This window comes from Amaranthus tricolor, chromosome 4 (genome assembly GCF_026212465.1).
Source record: "Amaranthus tricolor cultivar Red isolate AtriRed21 chromosome 4, ASM2621246v1, whole genome shotgun sequence".
NCBI classification, from domain to species: domain Eukaryota; kingdom Viridiplantae; phylum Streptophyta; class Magnoliopsida; order Caryophyllales; family Amaranthaceae; genus Amaranthus; species Amaranthus tricolor.
Window position 1 is genome coordinate 9,554,852 of NC_080050.1, and position 18,024 is coordinate 9,572,875.

The 18,024-nt window shown below is 33.7% G+C and overlaps 4 protein-coding genes across 6 annotated transcripts; 1 reads left to right on the forward strand and 3 right to left on the reverse strand.

Moving 5' to 3' along the window:
- Nucleotides 1-630: 630 nt before the first annotated feature.
- Nucleotides 631-5,805, reverse strand: LOC130809772 (uncharacterized). 2 transcript variants are annotated; one of them, XM_057675568.1, is made up of 4 exons: nt 5,656-5,805; nt 3,910-4,065; nt 2,523-3,793; nt 631-1,958 (listed from the first exon to the last, which is right to left on the reverse strand). In XM_057675568.1, exons 3-4 carry the CDS (start codon nt 2,791-2,793, stop codon nt 1,555-1,557), a joined length of 675 nt encoding a protein of 224 aa, XP_057531551.1. In that variant the 5' UTR covers nt 2,794-3,793; nt 3,910-4,065; nt 5,656-5,805; the 3' UTR covers nt 631-1,554. The 2 variants fall into 2 exon arrangements, with proteins under 2 accessions (XP_057531551.1, XP_057531550.1); XM_057675567.1 differs by having other exon boundaries at nt 5,635-5,779.
- LOC130810717 (glycine-rich protein A3-like) lies at nt 3,564-4,060 on the reverse strand. The gene is made up of 2 exons (XM_057676852.1): nt 3,910-4,060; nt 3,564-3,838 (listed from the first exon to the last, which is right to left on the reverse strand). Exons 1-2 carry the CDS (start codon nt 4,058-4,060, stop codon nt 3,564-3,566), a joined length of 426 nt encoding a protein of 141 aa, XP_057532835.1.
- A 909-nt stretch (nt 5,806-6,714) lies between the features above and the next one.
- On the reverse strand, nt 6,715-10,223 carry LOC130809773 (cysteine-rich and transmembrane domain-containing protein WIH2-like). 2 transcript variants are annotated; one of them, XM_057675570.1, is made up of 3 exons: nt 10,064-10,223; nt 7,685-8,026; nt 6,715-7,218 (listed from the first exon to the last, which is right to left on the reverse strand). In XM_057675570.1, the coding sequence occupies exons 2-3, from the start codon at nt 7,995-7,997 to the stop codon at nt 7,022-7,024; spliced, it is 510 nt and encodes a 169-aa protein (XP_057531553.1). In that variant the 5' UTR covers nt 7,998-8,026; nt 10,064-10,223; the 3' UTR covers nt 6,715-7,021. The 2 variants fall into 2 exon arrangements, with proteins under 2 accessions (XP_057531553.1, XP_057531554.1); XM_057675571.1 differs by having other exon boundaries at nt 7,685-7,945; nt 10,064-10,220.
- Nucleotides 10,224-12,872: 2,649 nt separating this feature from the next.
- On the forward strand, nt 12,873-17,233 carry LOC130810718 (uncharacterized). Its single transcript, XM_057676853.1, has 6 exons — nt 12,873-12,924; nt 15,168-15,453; nt 15,565-15,714; nt 15,806-16,076; nt 16,230-16,630; nt 16,831-17,233. Exons 1-6 carry the CDS (start codon nt 12,873-12,875, stop codon nt 17,231-17,233), a joined length of 1,563 nt encoding a protein of 520 aa, XP_057532836.1.
- The last annotated feature ends 791 nt before the right edge of the window (nt 17,234-18,024 follow it).

Below are 18,024 nucleotides of genomic sequence, written 5' to 3' on the forward strand. Positions count from 1 at the left end.
TAGTTATAATTTTTAAAAGAAATCAATTGAAAAATTAATTTTTGACCTAAAAGTAAACAATTTTTATTTACAGGTTTATAACTTTAAATTAATCAATTATTTTAAAGTCTTCAATTTTGATGTTAAAGTGATCAATTTAGACCTAAAAGTGAGCAATTATATATAAAGTGATCAATTATAACTTATAAAAGAAATCAATCGTGACTTTTAACGTATCAATTATGATATTCAATTGATCAATTACTGATCGCGTACTGGAAAAAAATATAATTTGACCATCGGGCTATTGGTCTCAATATGAGACGGTCATTCCCAAGACTTTCTAATACGTATTTTGATGATTATGTTTTATACGAGTGATTTAACCCCATTAAAGGAACCGTACATACTACATAAATGTTTTGAACAAGAATCATTACAATAGTTAAAATATAATTAAATATCTTCGGAATTTGAGTGCTAGAAAATAGGCAAAAAAATATCTATATGGACAGATAAGCATTGCTTCATTTGTACAAGAGAGACATGGATCAAAAACTTGTACTGGCTAGAATTTTTAAAGTACATAATATGTAAAATGGTGCAACGTCATTTTACTGATCACTTACCTTTGTTTAAAAGTCCAAATTTAGAAATATAGAAACCAGAAAATCAAAAAGAAATGATGTTATGAATACATTACTTTACTTAGAGCAGTATGATCAAATTTCAATTTTGGTGAAGTGTTAGAAGTATGCATACTCCAAAGAGGATTTATTCACAAGCTTAAAATTGCAAAACGTGCTAGGTCCAAACTAAGGCTCAATATGTTCCTTGTAGTGTCATTATTAATATGCAAGTAATTTGGTTTAATTCAGTTGAAGAATGAAAAAAATATTATAAGTAGAAGATGGGTTGTGAAATTAAATTATAAAAAGGGCCAATATATCAAACAAATTAATATTTCACTTTTGAAAAGTTACACCAATTTCAAACAACTTTATATAATATCATTCCTATATCAATCATCTAAGCCACATACTTCGCAAGGCTAACTGGTGGGTCATGTTAATAGGATGTGGCAATAATTTTATTATTCTAACATGTGGTTTTAGTTAGTGGGCCTTATTGTTATGCTCGATTACTACGCTTTTATTGGGCTCTTAAAAAGATAGTTGGTTGGTGAAATTTTGAAATAAATGTGATTATTTATCTACTTTATTCCAAATATAAGATTCGGAAAACTTATGTCCCAAAATAAACTTCCGTACGTCCAAGCCTAGCCTCGGGTAAGTCGCTGTTACTAACAGCGAATAAGGGGAAATAAAATAAAAATTAAAAAGTTGAAAGTCGCTGTTACTAACAGCGACTATGAAGTTTTAAAAAAAAAAAAAAATTTCTAGATATTTTCCTGGGTCAAAACTCACATAACAACAAGCCCAAAGCCCATTTACTTTGACCTTCAAACAATTATCCTATAATAGATGAACTAACTATATAAACTTGTTATTGTTTGATTAATCTTCCGATGTGGGACTGTTTTCTAGAACACATCAAAATAAATGAAACCAAAAATTAGCTCACGAATAGAGCACCGATGTGGGACTGAGGTAGCCTTATCCTACTGTAACTGAAAGGATGTAGCCTGTTAACCTTGTTCGAATGTGCAAAGAGCATCTGATATAACCCAAATGAACCATTCACACCCAGCAATGTCTCATTTAACGGCTGCGAGCTTGCCCCTATACCAGTATAGGTTGCAATAGATGCACCTTCCATGGAGGCGTACACTTCACCTAGATTGGGGTCATTATCATAGAAAATGGTAGGATCAGAAGGATAGCCACTTTCTGAAGCAAAAATCCCTCCATTCAAACCATGCATCAATCTCATGGAATTAGAGTTCTGAGCAAGAAGTGTGTCAGCCATCATTGATAGTCTTGTCTGATCAATGGCATAGCAGCCAGCATTCTGTTGGACTGTAAAGAGATGCACAAATACAGTTAGCATGACTACTCAGTATGGTTTGTATAACCAAATTAAGCATCAAGATTACAAATAATAATCACAACAGACAAAAGATGTAAATAACAAGTCAGTGATCACAGATCATGCAAAAGGGGAGGACAAATCTAATCATAAATCAGTGATCCTACATAATCTCCAATTCAGAGTAATATATGATAACATCATATTCTAAATATTGAAATTCCGATCAACAATTAAAATAGAAATTGTCAGGATTTCAGAAACCATTAGAAACTATCAAAAAAAGCAGCAGCAAGCTCATTGCTGTCCGAGGTTGCTGCATATAAAGATAGTTAATACTTAGCTGGTATATTTATAAAGAAATTTTGGGGGTAAAAATTGTTCAACATGTCAAGTATGTATTACACTATTACACTATTACGTTACCTCTGGCTCTAGCGCACATTTCTTTTTGGAATATCTCAAAGAGCCTTAACTTGGTAAGCAGCAAGCACTTGCAGTTTTGAAATCAAATATAAAATACTTCACGTGATTCCATAAAACCATGAACTTACATTGTGCCTCGCATGATTCATTAGAAACTGGCATAGGAGTAACTCTAGTATTTTGGATCTTCTCCATATTTGCTTGCTGCTTCAACAATTCATTGAACTGCTGTATCTGCTCCTTTAATGCTAACCGAATGTGATAAACCTCAAAGAATTCCTGATTCTCTTCTTCAAGTCTCTGCCATACTACAGTGAGCTTCTCTTCACCACTCCCGGTGCTCTTCAGTACCTCAGTCCCACATCGGTGCTCTATTCGTGAGCTAATTTTTGGTTTCATTTATTTTGATGTGTTCCAGAAAACAGTCCCACATCGGAAGATTAATCAAACAATAACAAGTTTATATAGTTAGTTCATCTATTGTTAGATAATTGTTTAAATGTTAAAGTGAATGGGCTTTGGGGCTGTTATGTGAGTCCTGGCCCAGGAAATTCATAAGTTTTCTCAAATCTTATATTTGGAATTAAATTGTTTATTTATCTTATTTTTTTCAATCTTTCGTTGGTTGGTTGGACTTGGAAGGTAAAGTTAGCAACTGACCAATAATGTTGGGTCATTTTGCCTTTTTTCTTAGTCTAAGTACATAAGTATTGTATTTTTTTGACCCTAATCAAACCAATTCGTGTTTCCCGAATTATTCGAGTTCAGTCAAGTTTTGGATTTCGAGTTGATTTTCCAAATTAAAATTTTGCTCGATTTTCGAATTAATTTTCAGGTCGAATCAAAAAATCTCTATGCAATTGATGCTTTCAAGTTCCAAGCACACACAAAATAGTAGCTAGTAAGAGTCAAAGATAGAGTTCCATAATTTTATAAGCAAAGGGTTCACTAGTGTTAAATGACCCATTTCTCACACACTAGAATTAAGCTTACATGAAACATAAACACAACTACTCCTCTAAAACACAATACTACCTCCCTCCCAAAAATATGTTCCCTAAAATAATTGACTCATATAAATAAAATGTATAACATATCTTTGAGATAGAGGGAGTATTATTTTATTGACCCGAGTATATTAGAGGACAATAGCAAACTAATAAGTATTCTCACTTCCAACGCTTTCCAAACTTTCCATGATGACCAAACCCATTATACTTCCCATGCTTAAACTTTCCATGATGACCATACCCATGCATACCAATACCATGCCCATATCCATGCGAGAGATGGTGCGCGCCGCCATGCGAGAGATGGTGTGCGCCGCCATGCGAGATATGGTGTGCGCCATACGCAGCTGCAGCTGCTGCTGCACCTCCGGCTAGGAGTCCTCCATAACCTTCGGAATACAACAATATAATGTTGGATGAGTGATTTGATGATCCTGATCTTAGTAAACTAAATCATATAAGAATAATGTCAAGATTAAGGCACAAATTGAAGGGACATATATACCTGAATGATGATGGGAAGATGAAGGGTAGGGATAAGCACCAGGACCAGGAGGGTACCCTCCAGAGGGAGGGTATGCAGAAGGTGGGTATGATGGAGCATATCCTTGTGGAGGGTAGCCACCATGCCCATGACCATACTGTCCGTTATACATTATGCCTGAATATACACTTTTAATTTGTCAGTCTATTCAATTGTTGTATTTTACATTCTTTTTTCATTTCAGAGTCGTAAAATCTGTTTTGGGACAGAGTAAAAATATAAAATAATTTTTTTTCCTTGTTTATTTCACATTCTTTTATAATTTAAAGTCTTATAAACAGGTAAATAAGTAAGAGTTAGGTGATGTAAACTTAAAAATATAGAAAATACAAATTTATGTTAGAATAATGCTCAATTGAATTTATGAATAAAAGCGAATTTATGTTAGGATCTTAATAAACTTAAAAATATAAAAAATACAAATTTTAAAAAAGTGGGAATTTCTATAAAGCGTATATAGGACTTTAATAATCATGCATGTTCGACTTTGATAAATACACAATTATATCTAAATTATAAATTCCCATTGATCAATCAAATAATATGCTGCACTTTATTTTTTACCACAATTTAATTTTAATGGCAAGTAATTAAACAACCTTTAATATTGTGTTTGGATTGAAGGATTTAAAAGAAAAGAAAAGTACTAGAGAATTGAAAGGATGGATTTTCCTTTGTTTGGATGGCAATTTTAAAGGAAGAAGTATTTGGGAGGAAGGAATTTAAGGAGTTTTGAAGGGACTTAGTCTTTCATTTTTATTAATAGTTAGATCTTTTTAGTTTTGAAAAGATTTGAAAAGAAAAGGGTATATTAACTATCAAAATGATGAAAATAAATTTTATGATTTTTAATTTAGATGAAACTATCGAATTTTCTTTCAATGATTTTTGAGTATAAAAATTTTATCTTTTTCATTTTTTTTTCTCTTTTCTTTCATTTCTCTCAAATAAACAAATAAATTATCTCTATTTGTTTCTCTTCTATTCCTTTATTCTCCTTCACTTTTCTTTCTCTTTCTTTTCTTTCCATTCTGATGCTCTATTCGAACATAGAGTAATAATAGAACTATTAAGCTTTAATATATAATTTTTAATTTAAGTGTATTTAAAAATATATTTAATATAGACAAATCGTATGATCTCAAATCAACCCTTGTTTCTTGGAAATATTTTTAAAATATAATTATTTATTACAAACAACCAAAAAACATTTAGAAGCATAGTATTTTTTGTAGTGTTCAAATGCATAATTAATTGATCATGAACATATTTATCATCTATTTACAACTCTTCTAGTAGACGTAAAAATTAAATTCTAATGGAACTTTTTATTTCCTTGATAATTAAATTCCTACACTTTGTATTAGTTTCGGTGTTTGAGCTTTGAAGAAAAATTATACTTTTTATGTTTAGCCAAATTATGTCAACCAAACAACTATTAAACAAAATAACTCTTAGGAATTAGAAGTTTCAAGGGAATTAAGTTGCAATCAAGCAACCTTAATTATTTTATTCTCACGTAATCTTAGAAAAAAAACATATGAAATCAACAAAACAAGAAAATGAAAAGAATGAATAAATCATAAACTCATTTAAGGGTTGTATTAATTCATTGCTCTAAGGCATAAAAAAACAATTAAAAAAAATAAAGATTAAAAAAAGAAAAAGAAAATAAGAATAAATTACCACAAGAGTCAAACTATGTACCTCAAGCTTGTTCCTTGTTTTGGATGTTGCACTAAGTGAAGGCCGGGTGCATCCAAATGATTTCTTATATGAAAATTGGAAAATATTATTCGATTCTTAATATTGTGCGTTGCTAAGACGCATTATATATTCTTATCTCCTTGGCCCTTTCTTTTAAATTTATTAAATTGATAGAATAAATTTTTATTCTTTAGACTCATTTTGTTAAATTTTTTTGACGTACTACATCTTCTAATAAAAAAAATTTTAATGCTTTTTAAAATTCTTGTGCTTTTTATAGGGCGGTGTTCTATTATCATCTTCAATCCTATATAACTTCATGGTGCGGCTCATTATAAGCTAAATCATGAGTAATTTTGATAGTCATAATTCAAACACAAAGAAATATAAATTGAGTTGAATTGAAATTAATTTGTATCGTATTTGTTGCTGACTAGACGCATCTAAAAAACAATTTTTCATAGTAGATCATCTTGATATAATATTAATTTGAATCTCAAAATTAATTGTGTATTTTATTAGGCGGAATTCCAACATCATCTACCATAACTCCGTGGTATACCTCTTAAGTTAAACTATGTGTAGTTTGTGGTGGACCTTGTTGTAATTAGCGGCTTAGTTCATCCAACTCATGCTTAGTTTGGCATTTTTCAATTGTTTAATGTTAAAAATGTGTTGGAAGAGTTATTATTTCCCAAAGCTAAGTTTTAGCCAAATTGAGCTTAACTTTGGACATGATTTAGAGTAAATTTTATTTTCTCCTTTCATGGTTTACTTGCTCATTTGGTTAACTAATTAATAGGTTTTTCTGTCAAGTCATATTCGATTTTATTGTTATATTATTTAATGAAATCAATCATCATTACTTAGCCCTTAAATGTCAGATTTTATGTTTTATGATAAGCTAGGTTGTTGTGTCGTTTAGTTTTGCATATAGCTTGTATGGAAGTCACTAATAGCATATATAGCTGATAACTTTTGTTCGAACTTCAAACTCGATAAGCAAATAAATGGTTAGTTTTGTCAAATCGATTTATTCGCGTCTCGAGAATCCTTCCAAGCACACACAAAATAGTAATAAGATGTATTGTAGCTATGATTTTAAATACATACAAGGGTGCTTATTAGTGCTAAATGACCCAATTTTCTCACACCAGAAATAAGTATATACCTCCGTTTCATAATAGTTGTAACTAATAGTGATATTTTTCCACACAATACATCACAATCTATTGCTAGTATTTCAAAACGGAGTTAATACGAAATATGGAATATGAATATAAGCACAATCACTCTTCTAAAATACAGTATTATTAGATTGATCCAAGAGTTTCCAAGATGGTAGCAAACAAACAAGATGAGGTATTCACTTCCATTTCTTAAACTTGTGTCGCCCAAACACGCCTCCATGCTTCCAACGCTTTCCGAACTTGCCATGCTTGAACTTCCCATGATGACCAAACATACCATAATGATGGTGTCCATGTGAAAGATGGTGGGCCCCATATAGAGCTGCTGCTGCAGCTGCTCCTCCGGCTAACATTCCCATATTTGGTCTGAAACCTACAATCATCATCAATAATATATTCATTACAAATGATTTGTAAATAATAAAGAAAAATTTGTAAGTTTAGTTGAGCTTATAGGGAATGTCAGCATATTATCGGAAATATCCGAGGCAGTGGGAGTAAGGGCTCCTATCAGTGATGTGGGATAAACCATCCTAACACCCCACCCCCTCACATGCGAACACTTGTCAAGTTCGCATGTAAGAGTAATCAATTAGAGTAAAAACACCATTCTTTTCGGATCTATTATTTTAATTTTTTATCGAACCATCAGCTCGAACACCATATTAAGTTCAGTTGGGCTTATTGTCAATGCCAGCATATTATCGAGGAAACATGATACCATCCCAAAATCACATGACAATAGGAGGAATGGTTCCTATAACTTATAAAGTGTGCACACTATCTTTAATCATTCCAACAAAATATTAAGTTTAGATACTAAAGGGACGTTCACATACCTGAGTGATGGGAAGAGGAAGGGTAAGGATAAGCACCTGGAGGAGGGTATCCTCCAGGGGGTGGGTATGCAGAGGGAGGGTACCCTCCAGGGGGAGGGTATGCAGAAGGTGGATATCCACCAGGAGGCGGGTATGGTGGTGGATAGCTTTGTGGAGGGTATCCATTAGGCGGATATCCATGAGGTGGATATCCATGATGAGGGTATGCACCATGGCCATGATGACCATGGTGATATTGTCCTGCAGCATATCCCATTAGACCTGAAAACAGACCTTTATCAGTGGAATCATTATTGTTGTCTTTATTGTCCATGTTCTTCAGGAATGAGGGTGATTAAAACACTGCAACAACAACATGATTTTAAATTGTTATTCAGGAAATTTTAAATATACTCGATAATAAATTCAAAAGACCAGGCATCGGAATTGCAATTCAAATCTATATTTAAAGTTGCATTAAATTTTTCTAATAAATAACATAAATTGTTGTATGGGGCAATCTGACTATAAAATGCATCTTCTATTTAGATTAAATTGTCCAACTAATAATATATTTGTATTGAGAGTTAATATTTAAGGTTGAAAGTCGGTATAAGAAATAATTTAAAAAGGGAGATGAAGGATAATGAATATAATGACGTGAGAAAGATAAATGAAAAAGAAGATCAACCTTATTTTGGACGAAAATATTTCCTCTCCATCCCACTAGGGTAAATTTATCCAAAAATGAGGGGACTAAAAACTTTTTCACCATCATTTTACAACTTTTTCTTATCTTTGACAACAACAATATTTTTAAAAAATTTATTCTATGATCTCATTTCTTAGTTTGACTTTCATTTTCTCATTTTACACCCAATATAAGTATATAGACTCTTTGTTATAAGGATGTCTCACTGTAAGACGGTATCTTATAAAAATAGCCGAAAATATAAACCTTATTAATCCATATTCGCGTTGGAGTATCAAGAATTCCACACAAGTATTTGAATTGCATAAAAGTTTACAAAAACATAGATTAATGCTATAAAATCAAGTGATTTGCTAAGTAGCATTAAGATTAGGTTAATTATTAAACTAAATGCATTATGATTTCCTACAATAATCCCATCTATTTGCATTTGCCTATAGTAAATCCAATAACCGGATAACTTACCACAACAAGTTTTATTTTAAAAAAAAGTAAATTAAAAGAAAATGTTGAAAAAAATGTAAAAAGAATGTTAATTTTTTTTCTTATTTTTTTTATCATTTAGAATTTTTTATCTAATTTTACAATAATTTTCAATTTACTTTTTTGGTAAATTATCTAATGTAACAGATAGTCAATCACCTAAGGTTACTTTAGGAAACTCTGAAATTGAGATTATTTTTTGTTAATCAATAGATGAAATTATTCGAAAAAATTATAAAAATGTTGGATTCTTCTATGTTATTTTTTCTAAAAAGAAAGATTTAAAAACGATTTTAGGAAATTAGTGAAAATTAGTCAACATATTTCCTTTTTTTAAAAAAATGAGCCATTTTTTAAACCTGTCTCATGGTATGACAGTCTCATATAACAAATTTCAAGAAACAAAACCATCAATAATGCTGTCAAAATTATTGAAATTAATGAAGATGATGATTAATTTTTTAAAAAAATTATATTAAACCTTGTTTTTCTTTTCCTTTAAAATATGCTCCATATTGTTATAGCCTTATAGGAGTATGTTTTTTCAAATAACAATAAATTGAATACAAACATAGCTAATGCACAAAATTTCCTTTAATTCAAATAAAAATAGTGCTTTAAATGATATTTACTAGGAAAATGCTTGATGCAAGCAATCCTAAATAATTACAATTAATAAGCAATATCTATAATCTATAATTCTTAATAACTAATTTTTGCTTTTTTTTCTTTTCAAATAAATTTTTTAAATTTTAAAGTCCAACTTTGACTTCATGCAGATTTCATAGATTCGTTTTAACTATAATTTCTAAATAATAATTTTTTATATAGTTTTAAGAATTTCACCTTTAAAGTTGTTTGATTTTAAATAGATTTCCATTAGGATTGCAAAATAAATGAAATAAACTAAGAAAACAAAGAGAATAATATTTAAAAGGTATTTAATGATTATAAATTAAAATAGCTCCTCGAGACAAAATCTTATCATCTCAACCATTATTATTTAAAACTAACCAAAAATTATTAAAATCAAAATTAATCACGAATATATTCATCATCGTTAGAAGCAAATAAGCATATATTCTCATATAATCAATGGCTTAAATTAGGGGTTTTTCTAATTCAAATTACTTCACAAAAGAAAATTTGATAAATAAAACAAAAAAAAAAAGATAAATGGATGAAATATGAAAAAATAAAACTACCTCAAGAGTGTTCAGATTTTGATCCTTAAGCAGCTTCTTTTTTTTTTTTTTTTTGGTAATGAATTCTGTTAGAAATTTTTAATTTTTTTTGAAGTTGGGAGACTAATGAATTTTTGATGAATGTTTCGCTGCAAATAAAAGGAGTTGGTTGGAAACTTAAAGAAAATCTTACAGATTTTATTATTTATTCGACTGTTAATATTACGCGTTACTTGGACGCGTTATCTATTCTTGTCACTTTCTTTTTGTAGAACACTATTAATGTATTTGTATATGTAAAATATTAGTCAGAAGTAATTCTGGCAGAAAATTATCTGGGAGGATTAAATTAGCGTTAATCTAGAGAAATTAATGAGATTAGAAGGAGATCTGACAACATTTTTATATGGGAAGATTGAAGAAGTTTTGAACGTGCATTAAGAGTATTAGTGCATTGGAAGATCACGTGCGATTGGAAAACACTTGTCCATTTTTTAAGATTATTTACAAGCTAGTGGGACACGGGTTAATAGAAGAAGCAAGGAGTGTCATATAAAATAAAGGAAAAATAACCAAAGTAAAGGAGAACTTGACACGTTAAGAACAACAATAGTGGCATGCAAGAGAATTGGGGATTGATAAAATAACAGAAAGAATGTTCTAAATGTACAATGATGGGCTATAAATACCTTTCAAGGAGTACATAAATGAGATATAACTAATTTCTACTATAGGGAGAGAGATAAAAAAACTCTAAGTAATTTATTGCTAAAGAGTTATTACAATTAAATTTCAAGACCCACATTTATCTTCAGAAGAACATTGATAGCACAATCATAAACCTAAGAGAGTAGTTACAATTAAGTTTCAAAAGACCATTTGTCAAATTATCATAAAGACCTCACGTCTAAATAAGTCCTAAGTAGTAATCCACCTTATAGCCACTGTGCTTCCGGAAGGATCTATTAGGCAATTTGTCTCAGATTGATACTGACTTGAGCGTCGGAGTGGGTCCCCGGAAGTTTTTCGTGCAACTGCTAACCCCTTGTTGCATTTTACAGACATAGCCATCTTCTTAAGTGATCTTACTGTATAACTTGGCAAGATAGTAAAGAAAGGCTTCCACCAGCAATTAACTCTTGATTAATCATAGATCTGGGGACCCAATTTTTAGTTAATTGTCCTGCAAAGGCAAATAGGAACAATTTAGCGCTAGAAGGAGGGCCAAGTTTTTCTTTCTTAGCCAGAATTTACATTAAGAATTTTCAATAAGAGAATGTGCCGAGCAATTCACAAAATCAAAGCCAGAACACCAACCATTCCAAGGGGAGTAGACCTTACAGAAGCAGATCACAAAGAAGGAGATCTGTTGAAAATGATAATATGATACAAAGAAGGGTTGATGAAAGGCAGTCTTTAAGGCAGTCACAAAGCTCTTAGAGAGAGCAACAAGTTGTGTCGACCTCCCAAACACCTGAAGCAACACTGGAGACACAACAAATTGGAGCAGTGTAGCCTCAGTTCACTTTAACTGTAGATGCGCTAGTCCAACTGACAACTACACTGGCTAATGCAATCAAGACTGGAAGGGAAGATGCTACTCCATCGTGTTGATGGGTATGAGATAGATGAAGAGAATGTTGATGAGGATGTGGATTGTGTTGATGAGATGATGGAGGGAGTCGAGGATGAGTTAGGAAAACGTCCTCGTGTTTTTGACTTGTTGACAGAGGCTTCTCAAACTAACAACAGTGTTGACAATTTTCAACATTAAGTCAAAGTTCAATTGGAGTGATGCTAGTTTCACAATGTTATTAGAAGCGTTAGGTGAGATGTTTTCCGAGGGAAATGAACTTCCAAAGTCACCATATTATGCCAAAAAGCTCATGTGTCCTTTCGTCTTAGAGTACCAGAAGAATCATGCGTGTCCAAATGATTGTGTATTGTATCGGAATGAAAACGAGAACTTAGAAGAGTGTTCCAGGTGTGGGTTATCGCGCTACAAGCATAAAGGGGCTCGAGATGCTAAAGGGCCCCCGGCTAAGGTATTTTGGTATCTTCCAATAATACCTAGATTCAAGCGCTTGTTTTCTATAAAGAAAGATGTGTTAAATTTGAGGTGGCATGCATATAGGGTGAAGAAAGGCCACTTGCTCATACATCCATCTGATTCTCCGGAGTGGAAGAGTATTGATAGGTTGCATAAGACTTTTGGGGATGAAGTTCATAATTTAAGGCTCGGACTGTGTACGAATGGAATGAACCCATTCGGCAATCTTAGTTCTCAACATAGTACTTGGCCGGTACCGTTAGTGATTTATAATTTGCCACCTTGGTTATGTATGAAGCATAAGTACTTCATGCTTTCGCTTCTTATCTCGAGTCCTAAACAACCTGGCAATGACATAGATGTATATCTTGCACCTCTCGTTGAGGATTTAAGAAAGATGTGGGATGAAGGCGTTTCCGTGTTTGATGCATATGCTAATGAGGAGTTCACCTTACGTGCAATACTTTTATGCACCGTTAATGATTTTCCGGCATATGGCAACTTATCGGGGTATAAGAACAAAGGGAAGAAAGCATGCCCAATATGTATCGAGGACATGGAATCCATGTGGATTCCTAAGTGCAAACACGTATTCATGCACCATCGAAAGTTCCTCCCACGAGATCACCAATATCGTAAGAAGAAGAAGATGTTCAACGGGGAGATTGAGGACCGTGTAGCTCGTCGACCGTTGACCGGTTTTGAGGTTTATGAACAGGTGAAAGGAGTTGAGACTGTATTTGGTAAAACAGGGCAAGTGCAAGGGGGTGAAGACCTATTATGGAAAAAGGAATCAATCTTTTAGAAGCTTCCATACTGGAGAGATCTACAGGTTAGGCATTGTCTTGACGTTATGCATATAGAGAAAAATGTATGCGATGCCATACTCGGGACTCTCATGAACATTTTGGGTAAGACAAAGGATGTTAAGGCCGTGCGAGATTGGTTTGAATGTAAGGGTGTTCGTCCGGAGTTGTGGGCACATGTTAAGGTGATGTTAAGGATGAGGAAGAATATGAAGCTTTTGAATACTCCCCGCCCTTTATCAATCCAAAATCAGTGGATCAAGAATTCAAGATAATGTAGATGTTGGTTAGATGCGTGCAGATCACACGGAAGGAATACATTTGAATTAAGTGATTCAAAAGATATGAATTTTAAGGTTTTTAAAGCTTTTTTGGCACTTTCGCGCATAAAGTAGCCCAAACTTGGTTTGTTTTATATGAAACTTTGCACACAACACTATTTGTTATATATTATTGTGTTGAAGTGGTTAGAATTGTAAATCATAGTCATATTCTTAAAGTTACTTGGTAAGTTTCGATTTTAAGGTTTTTTAAGCTTTTTTGCGCATAAAATAGCTCAAACTGGGTTTGTTTTGCATGAAACTTTGCACACAACACTATTTGGTATATATTATTGTGTTGAAGTGGTTAGAATTGAATCTACGTTCCTATGTTCTAATATATTTCTATTCATACTCATTCAGGTACTCATATACAATGCATCTTTTCAGAGACGAAATAGTCCCCGAGATTGAGACCTCGGATAATGAGCATCATAGTTATGAAACTGAAGAGGACCAAATTGTTAGATACGAACATATGGCTAAAGACACTCCACCACTTAACAATGATTATGACACTGAAGACGCCCCACCAACGGATGCTCCCACTAACACTAAGAAAAGAAAAGGGCGAGGTCCTACGAAAAACCTCAAAGTCACAGAACCCATGCATTTGGAATACAATGCATTGGGTCAACCCTGTGGAAAATGGCGTAGGAAATATGGAAAACAAGTGGGCCTTTGTATCTGCAAGATTTCGATATTGTACGCATGGAACGAGGTTCCAAAGGGTTTGAAGAACTCCCTATGGGATGATACTGTGGTAAGCAATAACTTTACTATTTTTATTCATTTAGTTTCATTTTAAAATTAATTTAATTAACACTAATAAATATAATTTTTCTTTTGTAGAATCTTTTTCACATCTAGAACGACGAGGAGAAGAAGAATGTGTTTCTTTCAGCTGTTACTGAAAGATTCAGAGATTTCAATTCCAAACTAGTAACTGGCTGGATCACCAAGAAGCGTGCCCGTAAGACCAAAAAGGTCAAAATGGGAAACGAAGGTGGAGAGCAATCACCTTCATAGATGCCCTATGAAATATGAGGTCACATATCAAAGAATGAATGAGAGGCTTTTGTTGCCAAAAGAACAACTCCCATTGTAGTTGTAAGTATTTAATATTATATTATAGCTTTTGATATAAATTTACTTCTTTTGATTCAATCATTAAACTAATATATGACATTTGATTTCAATTGATTAATTAGGAAAAGCGTGGTAAAGCTTCTGAATCAGCAAGCAAAAGGAGGTTTTACCATCGCTTGGGCCCAAAAACGTACGATGAGACTCGAAAAGAGTGGGTGGATGCGGGTTTATACCCCAATCAAAGTCCGGCCATGACCTCATCTACAACTACCTCCGCATCCGTGAATACTTCTTCTGAAGATCGGGTGCGAGATTGATATTGCGGACTTCATTCCCGAGATGCAAGTGGTAAATTTACCATTAATGATCAGGGAAAGAAGAAGGTTGCTGATCCTGTGGTGAGTTTTGAAATTATTAAGTATATTCTTGATTTGTTTTGTATTTTTTTGCTTTGATTTACTTTTTATTTGAACAGATGGGCTGGAAGGAAAAAGAAGCTACGGGGGAGTTCACCCCAAGAGGCAATGTTGATGCATCGCATATGGTCTTAGGTTGACTCAGATACCAACTGTAACACCTCGGCCCCTCGGACAGCCGATGACTACTCATGGAGATTGTAGATTGGCCTCATAGACCAACACAAGTCTTTTCAGCGCACTTTGGCCTCACTCGTGCGCGCCTGGGAAAACTTCCCAGAAAGTCACCCATCCTAAGTTTGCTCCCCATCAAGCACGCTTGAATGTGGATTTCTTAGCAAATGAGCTCCCATGAAAAGAAGATGCACCTTGTTGATATGAGTATCTATCAATCCCTTTTCAAGCTAAATCTGGGGTATCACATTAAGTTTGGGAAATTTTTAGGCTATTTAGTTAGCCAGAAAGGAATTGATGCAAATACAGAGAAGGTTCAAGCAGTAATTGATCTGGCAGATAGACATGAAATGATGAAGCTAATTAGAAGAATGACATCCCTTTTCAGATTCAACTCCAAGTCAACTGAGAGAATAATGTCGTTCTTCAAAGTTTTGAAAGGAAACAAAAATTTTGAATGGGGTGAAGAGCAGAGTCAAGCTTTCAGGCAATTAAAGGAACACTTACATAGTCTGACAACTCTGGCAAGACCGGTAACAGGTGAAACGTCATACTTGTATATATAAACAACCCAGCTAACAGTAAGTGCAGCATTGATTAGGGAGGAAAATAAAATTCAACTCCCAATATACTTTGTAAGTAAATTGTTACTGGATGCTGAAGCCAGATACTCAATGTTAGAGAAAGCAGCTTATGCTGTGATTGTTGCTGCCAGAAAGTTGAGACCTTACTTTGATGCTCATCAAGTAGTGGTCTTAACAAATATCCCTTTGGAGAAGAGTTTAGAGAAGATTGAAAGATCTGGAAGACTGGCAAAGTGGTTGTGGAACTAAGTAGTATGGGAGTCAAATATCAACCCAGAAAAGCAATAAAGGGGCAAGCATTAGCTGATACTTTACGGAATGGAGAACCCAAGATGAAATTGAAGAACCAATCTGGCTATTGTTAACTGACGGGTCATCAAGACTTGTTGGTGCAAGAGCTGGATTGGTGCTGATAACACTAAAAGGGAAGGTCATCGAGTATGCTTTGAAATTCCAGTTCAAGGCTACTAATAATGAAGCTGAATATGAGGTGGTTATTGCTGGGTTCCAGTTATACAAAGCTTTGGAAGCAAGGAGAATCAGTTTAAAAACTGACTCCTATTTGGTGGTCAACCAGATTCTGGGAGAATATAAAGTCAGAGATGCTAACATGTAGAAATATTTACAGAAAACAAAAGTGCTGATCTCAGAATTTGAGGCAGTACATGTTGAAAGGCTACCCAGATCCCAGAATGAGCAGGCTGATGTGCTATCCAAACTAGGAAGTTCAAGCATGCATAATCTTTAGAGATCAGTCCTAGTGGAGGTAAAACCTTTGAGTGCAATTCATGAGGATGCAACATCTGTCTTTAATGTGGGCAACAAAGACATTCCAGATTGGATGAGAGACATCATCCAGTATAAAGAAACAAGAGATTTCTCAGCAGACCCGATTCATGCCAAAAAGTTGAAATTAAAATCATTACAGTTTTGCATGGTAGTCAGAGAACTATACAAGAAGGCCAAAAATGGACCGTTACTAAAAGGTTTGACACCATCTGAGGCTGATTACATTCTAAGAGAAGTTTATGAATGGTGTTGCAGCCATCATCTGGGAGCCAGAGCTCTGGCACATAAAGCCATCCGAATTGGTTATTACTGGCCAACAGCAACTGAAGATGCCAAATATCTAGTCCAGAATTGTGAGAAGTACCAGAATTTGCACCAAACATCATTCAGCCAACATTTGAATTAAAACACATCCACAACCCAATCCCATTTGCTCATTGGGGATTGGATCTTCTGGGACCATTTAAGCTGGCACCAGGCTGAAAAAAGTTCTTGATTGTTGTAATTGATTATTTCACAAAATGGGTAGAAGTTGAATCACTTGCAACAATCACTTCCAGAAAGGTGGAAAAATTCATCTGGCAGAACATTATCACTAGATTTGGGCTACCAAGGGTCCTTACTGTTGATAATGGAACTCAGTTTGATTGTGCAACATTGAGGAATTATTTGGAGGATTTTAAAATTGCAGTAGCATACTCGTCAGTTTGCAATCCACAGTACAACGAACAAGCTGAAGCTGCAAACAAGCAGATCTTAAATGGCCTACAGAAAAAACTGGAAGATGCAAAAGCCAGATGGGTGGACGAAATTTATGATGTATTGTGGTCATTAAGAACCACAGTAAAAAAAGCAACTGGTCAGACACCATTCAGATTGGTTTATGGATCAAAAGCACTCCTACTAGTCGAAACCAGGGTGCAAACCATAAGAGTCAAGCATTTGAGTCAGGGAGAAAACTAGGAATCTAGACTTCTAGATCTGGAATTAATAGATGAAGTAAGAAAATGCAGCATGGAAGATGACAGCCTTCCAAACCAGGATTGCCAGATTATACAATAGAAAGGTCAAATATAGATCTTTCCAAGTGGGAGATTTAGTTCTCAAAAGGGAAAAGGCCACCCAGAAAAATGAGCATGGAAAGTTGTTAGAAAAATGAGAGGGCCCTTACATAATTTTAGAAGATTGTGGCAATGGGATATACAAGCTGCAGACGTCTAATGGAGAACCATTAAGACATAAATGGAATATTAAAATGTTGAAAAGATACTATGTATAGAAGTAAAATTTATTTATAATCATTCATTTGTAAATAGAATAGAGAAATTCAATATACACAAGCATTTTTCAATTAATTATGTAAAAATTTATGTAATAATTTACGCCATGTAAAGTGAATTAATAGTGGAAAGATGAAAAGGAATTAGTGGGAAAGCTCTGGCTTTGATAGTTAAGGAGTCCAGCTGAGTTCATAGGGAAGTCCTGGTTTTATGACTAAGGAACCCAAAAAAAGTCTAAAGAAGATATCAGACAGAAGAGAAGGCGCAAGTATTCATAATGCCCCAGAAAATAAAATCTTCTAAGTATTTTTTTTCATTTATGAAAATCCTTAAAAGTTGAGGGGGTAAGAGACACAGATAACAGATAAAGAAAAGTTCTTGATAAGGTTTAGGAAACATATGTGAGAATTTGACAGGGTTCAAGAAACATGTGGAGATTTGACAGAGTTCAAGAAACATATGTGGGAATTTGAT

Coding starts and splice junctions, on each gene's coding strand:
- LOC130809772 (XM_057675568.1), bottom strand. CDS start 2,793: ATGAAACCAAAAATTAGCTCACGAATAGAGCACCGATGTGGGACTGAG. Junction 1,959..2,522: donor TGAATCATGCGAGGCACAAT/GTAAGTTCATGG, acceptor ATCTCTTTACAG/TCCAACAGAATGCTGGCTGC.
- LOC130810717 (XM_057676852.1), bottom strand. CDS start 4,060: ATGTATAACGGACAGTATGGTCATGGGCATGGTGGCTACCCTCCACAA. Junction 3,839..3,909: donor ATCTTCCCATCATCATTCAG/GTATATATGTCC, acceptor TACTAAGATCAG/GATCATCAAATCACTCATCC.
- LOC130809773 (XM_057675570.1), bottom strand. CDS start 7,997: ATGGACAATAAAGACAACAATAATGATTCCACTGATAAAGGTCTGTTT. Junction 7,219..7,684: donor TTCCTCTTCCCATCACTCAG/GTATGTGAACGT, acceptor TGATGATTGTAG/GTTTCAGACCAAATATGGGA.
- LOC130810718 (XM_057676853.1), top strand. CDS start 12,873: ATGGAAAAAGGAATCAATCTTTTAGAAGCTTCCATACTGGAGAGATCT. Junction 12,925..15,167: donor CATACTGGAGAGATCTACAG/GTTAGGCATTGT, acceptor GGAAATTTTTAG/GCTATTTAGTTAGCCAGAAA. Junction 16,631..16,830: donor CTAGTCCAGAATTGTGAGAA/GTACCAGAATTT, acceptor AATCACTTCCAG/AAAGGTGGAAAAATTCATCT.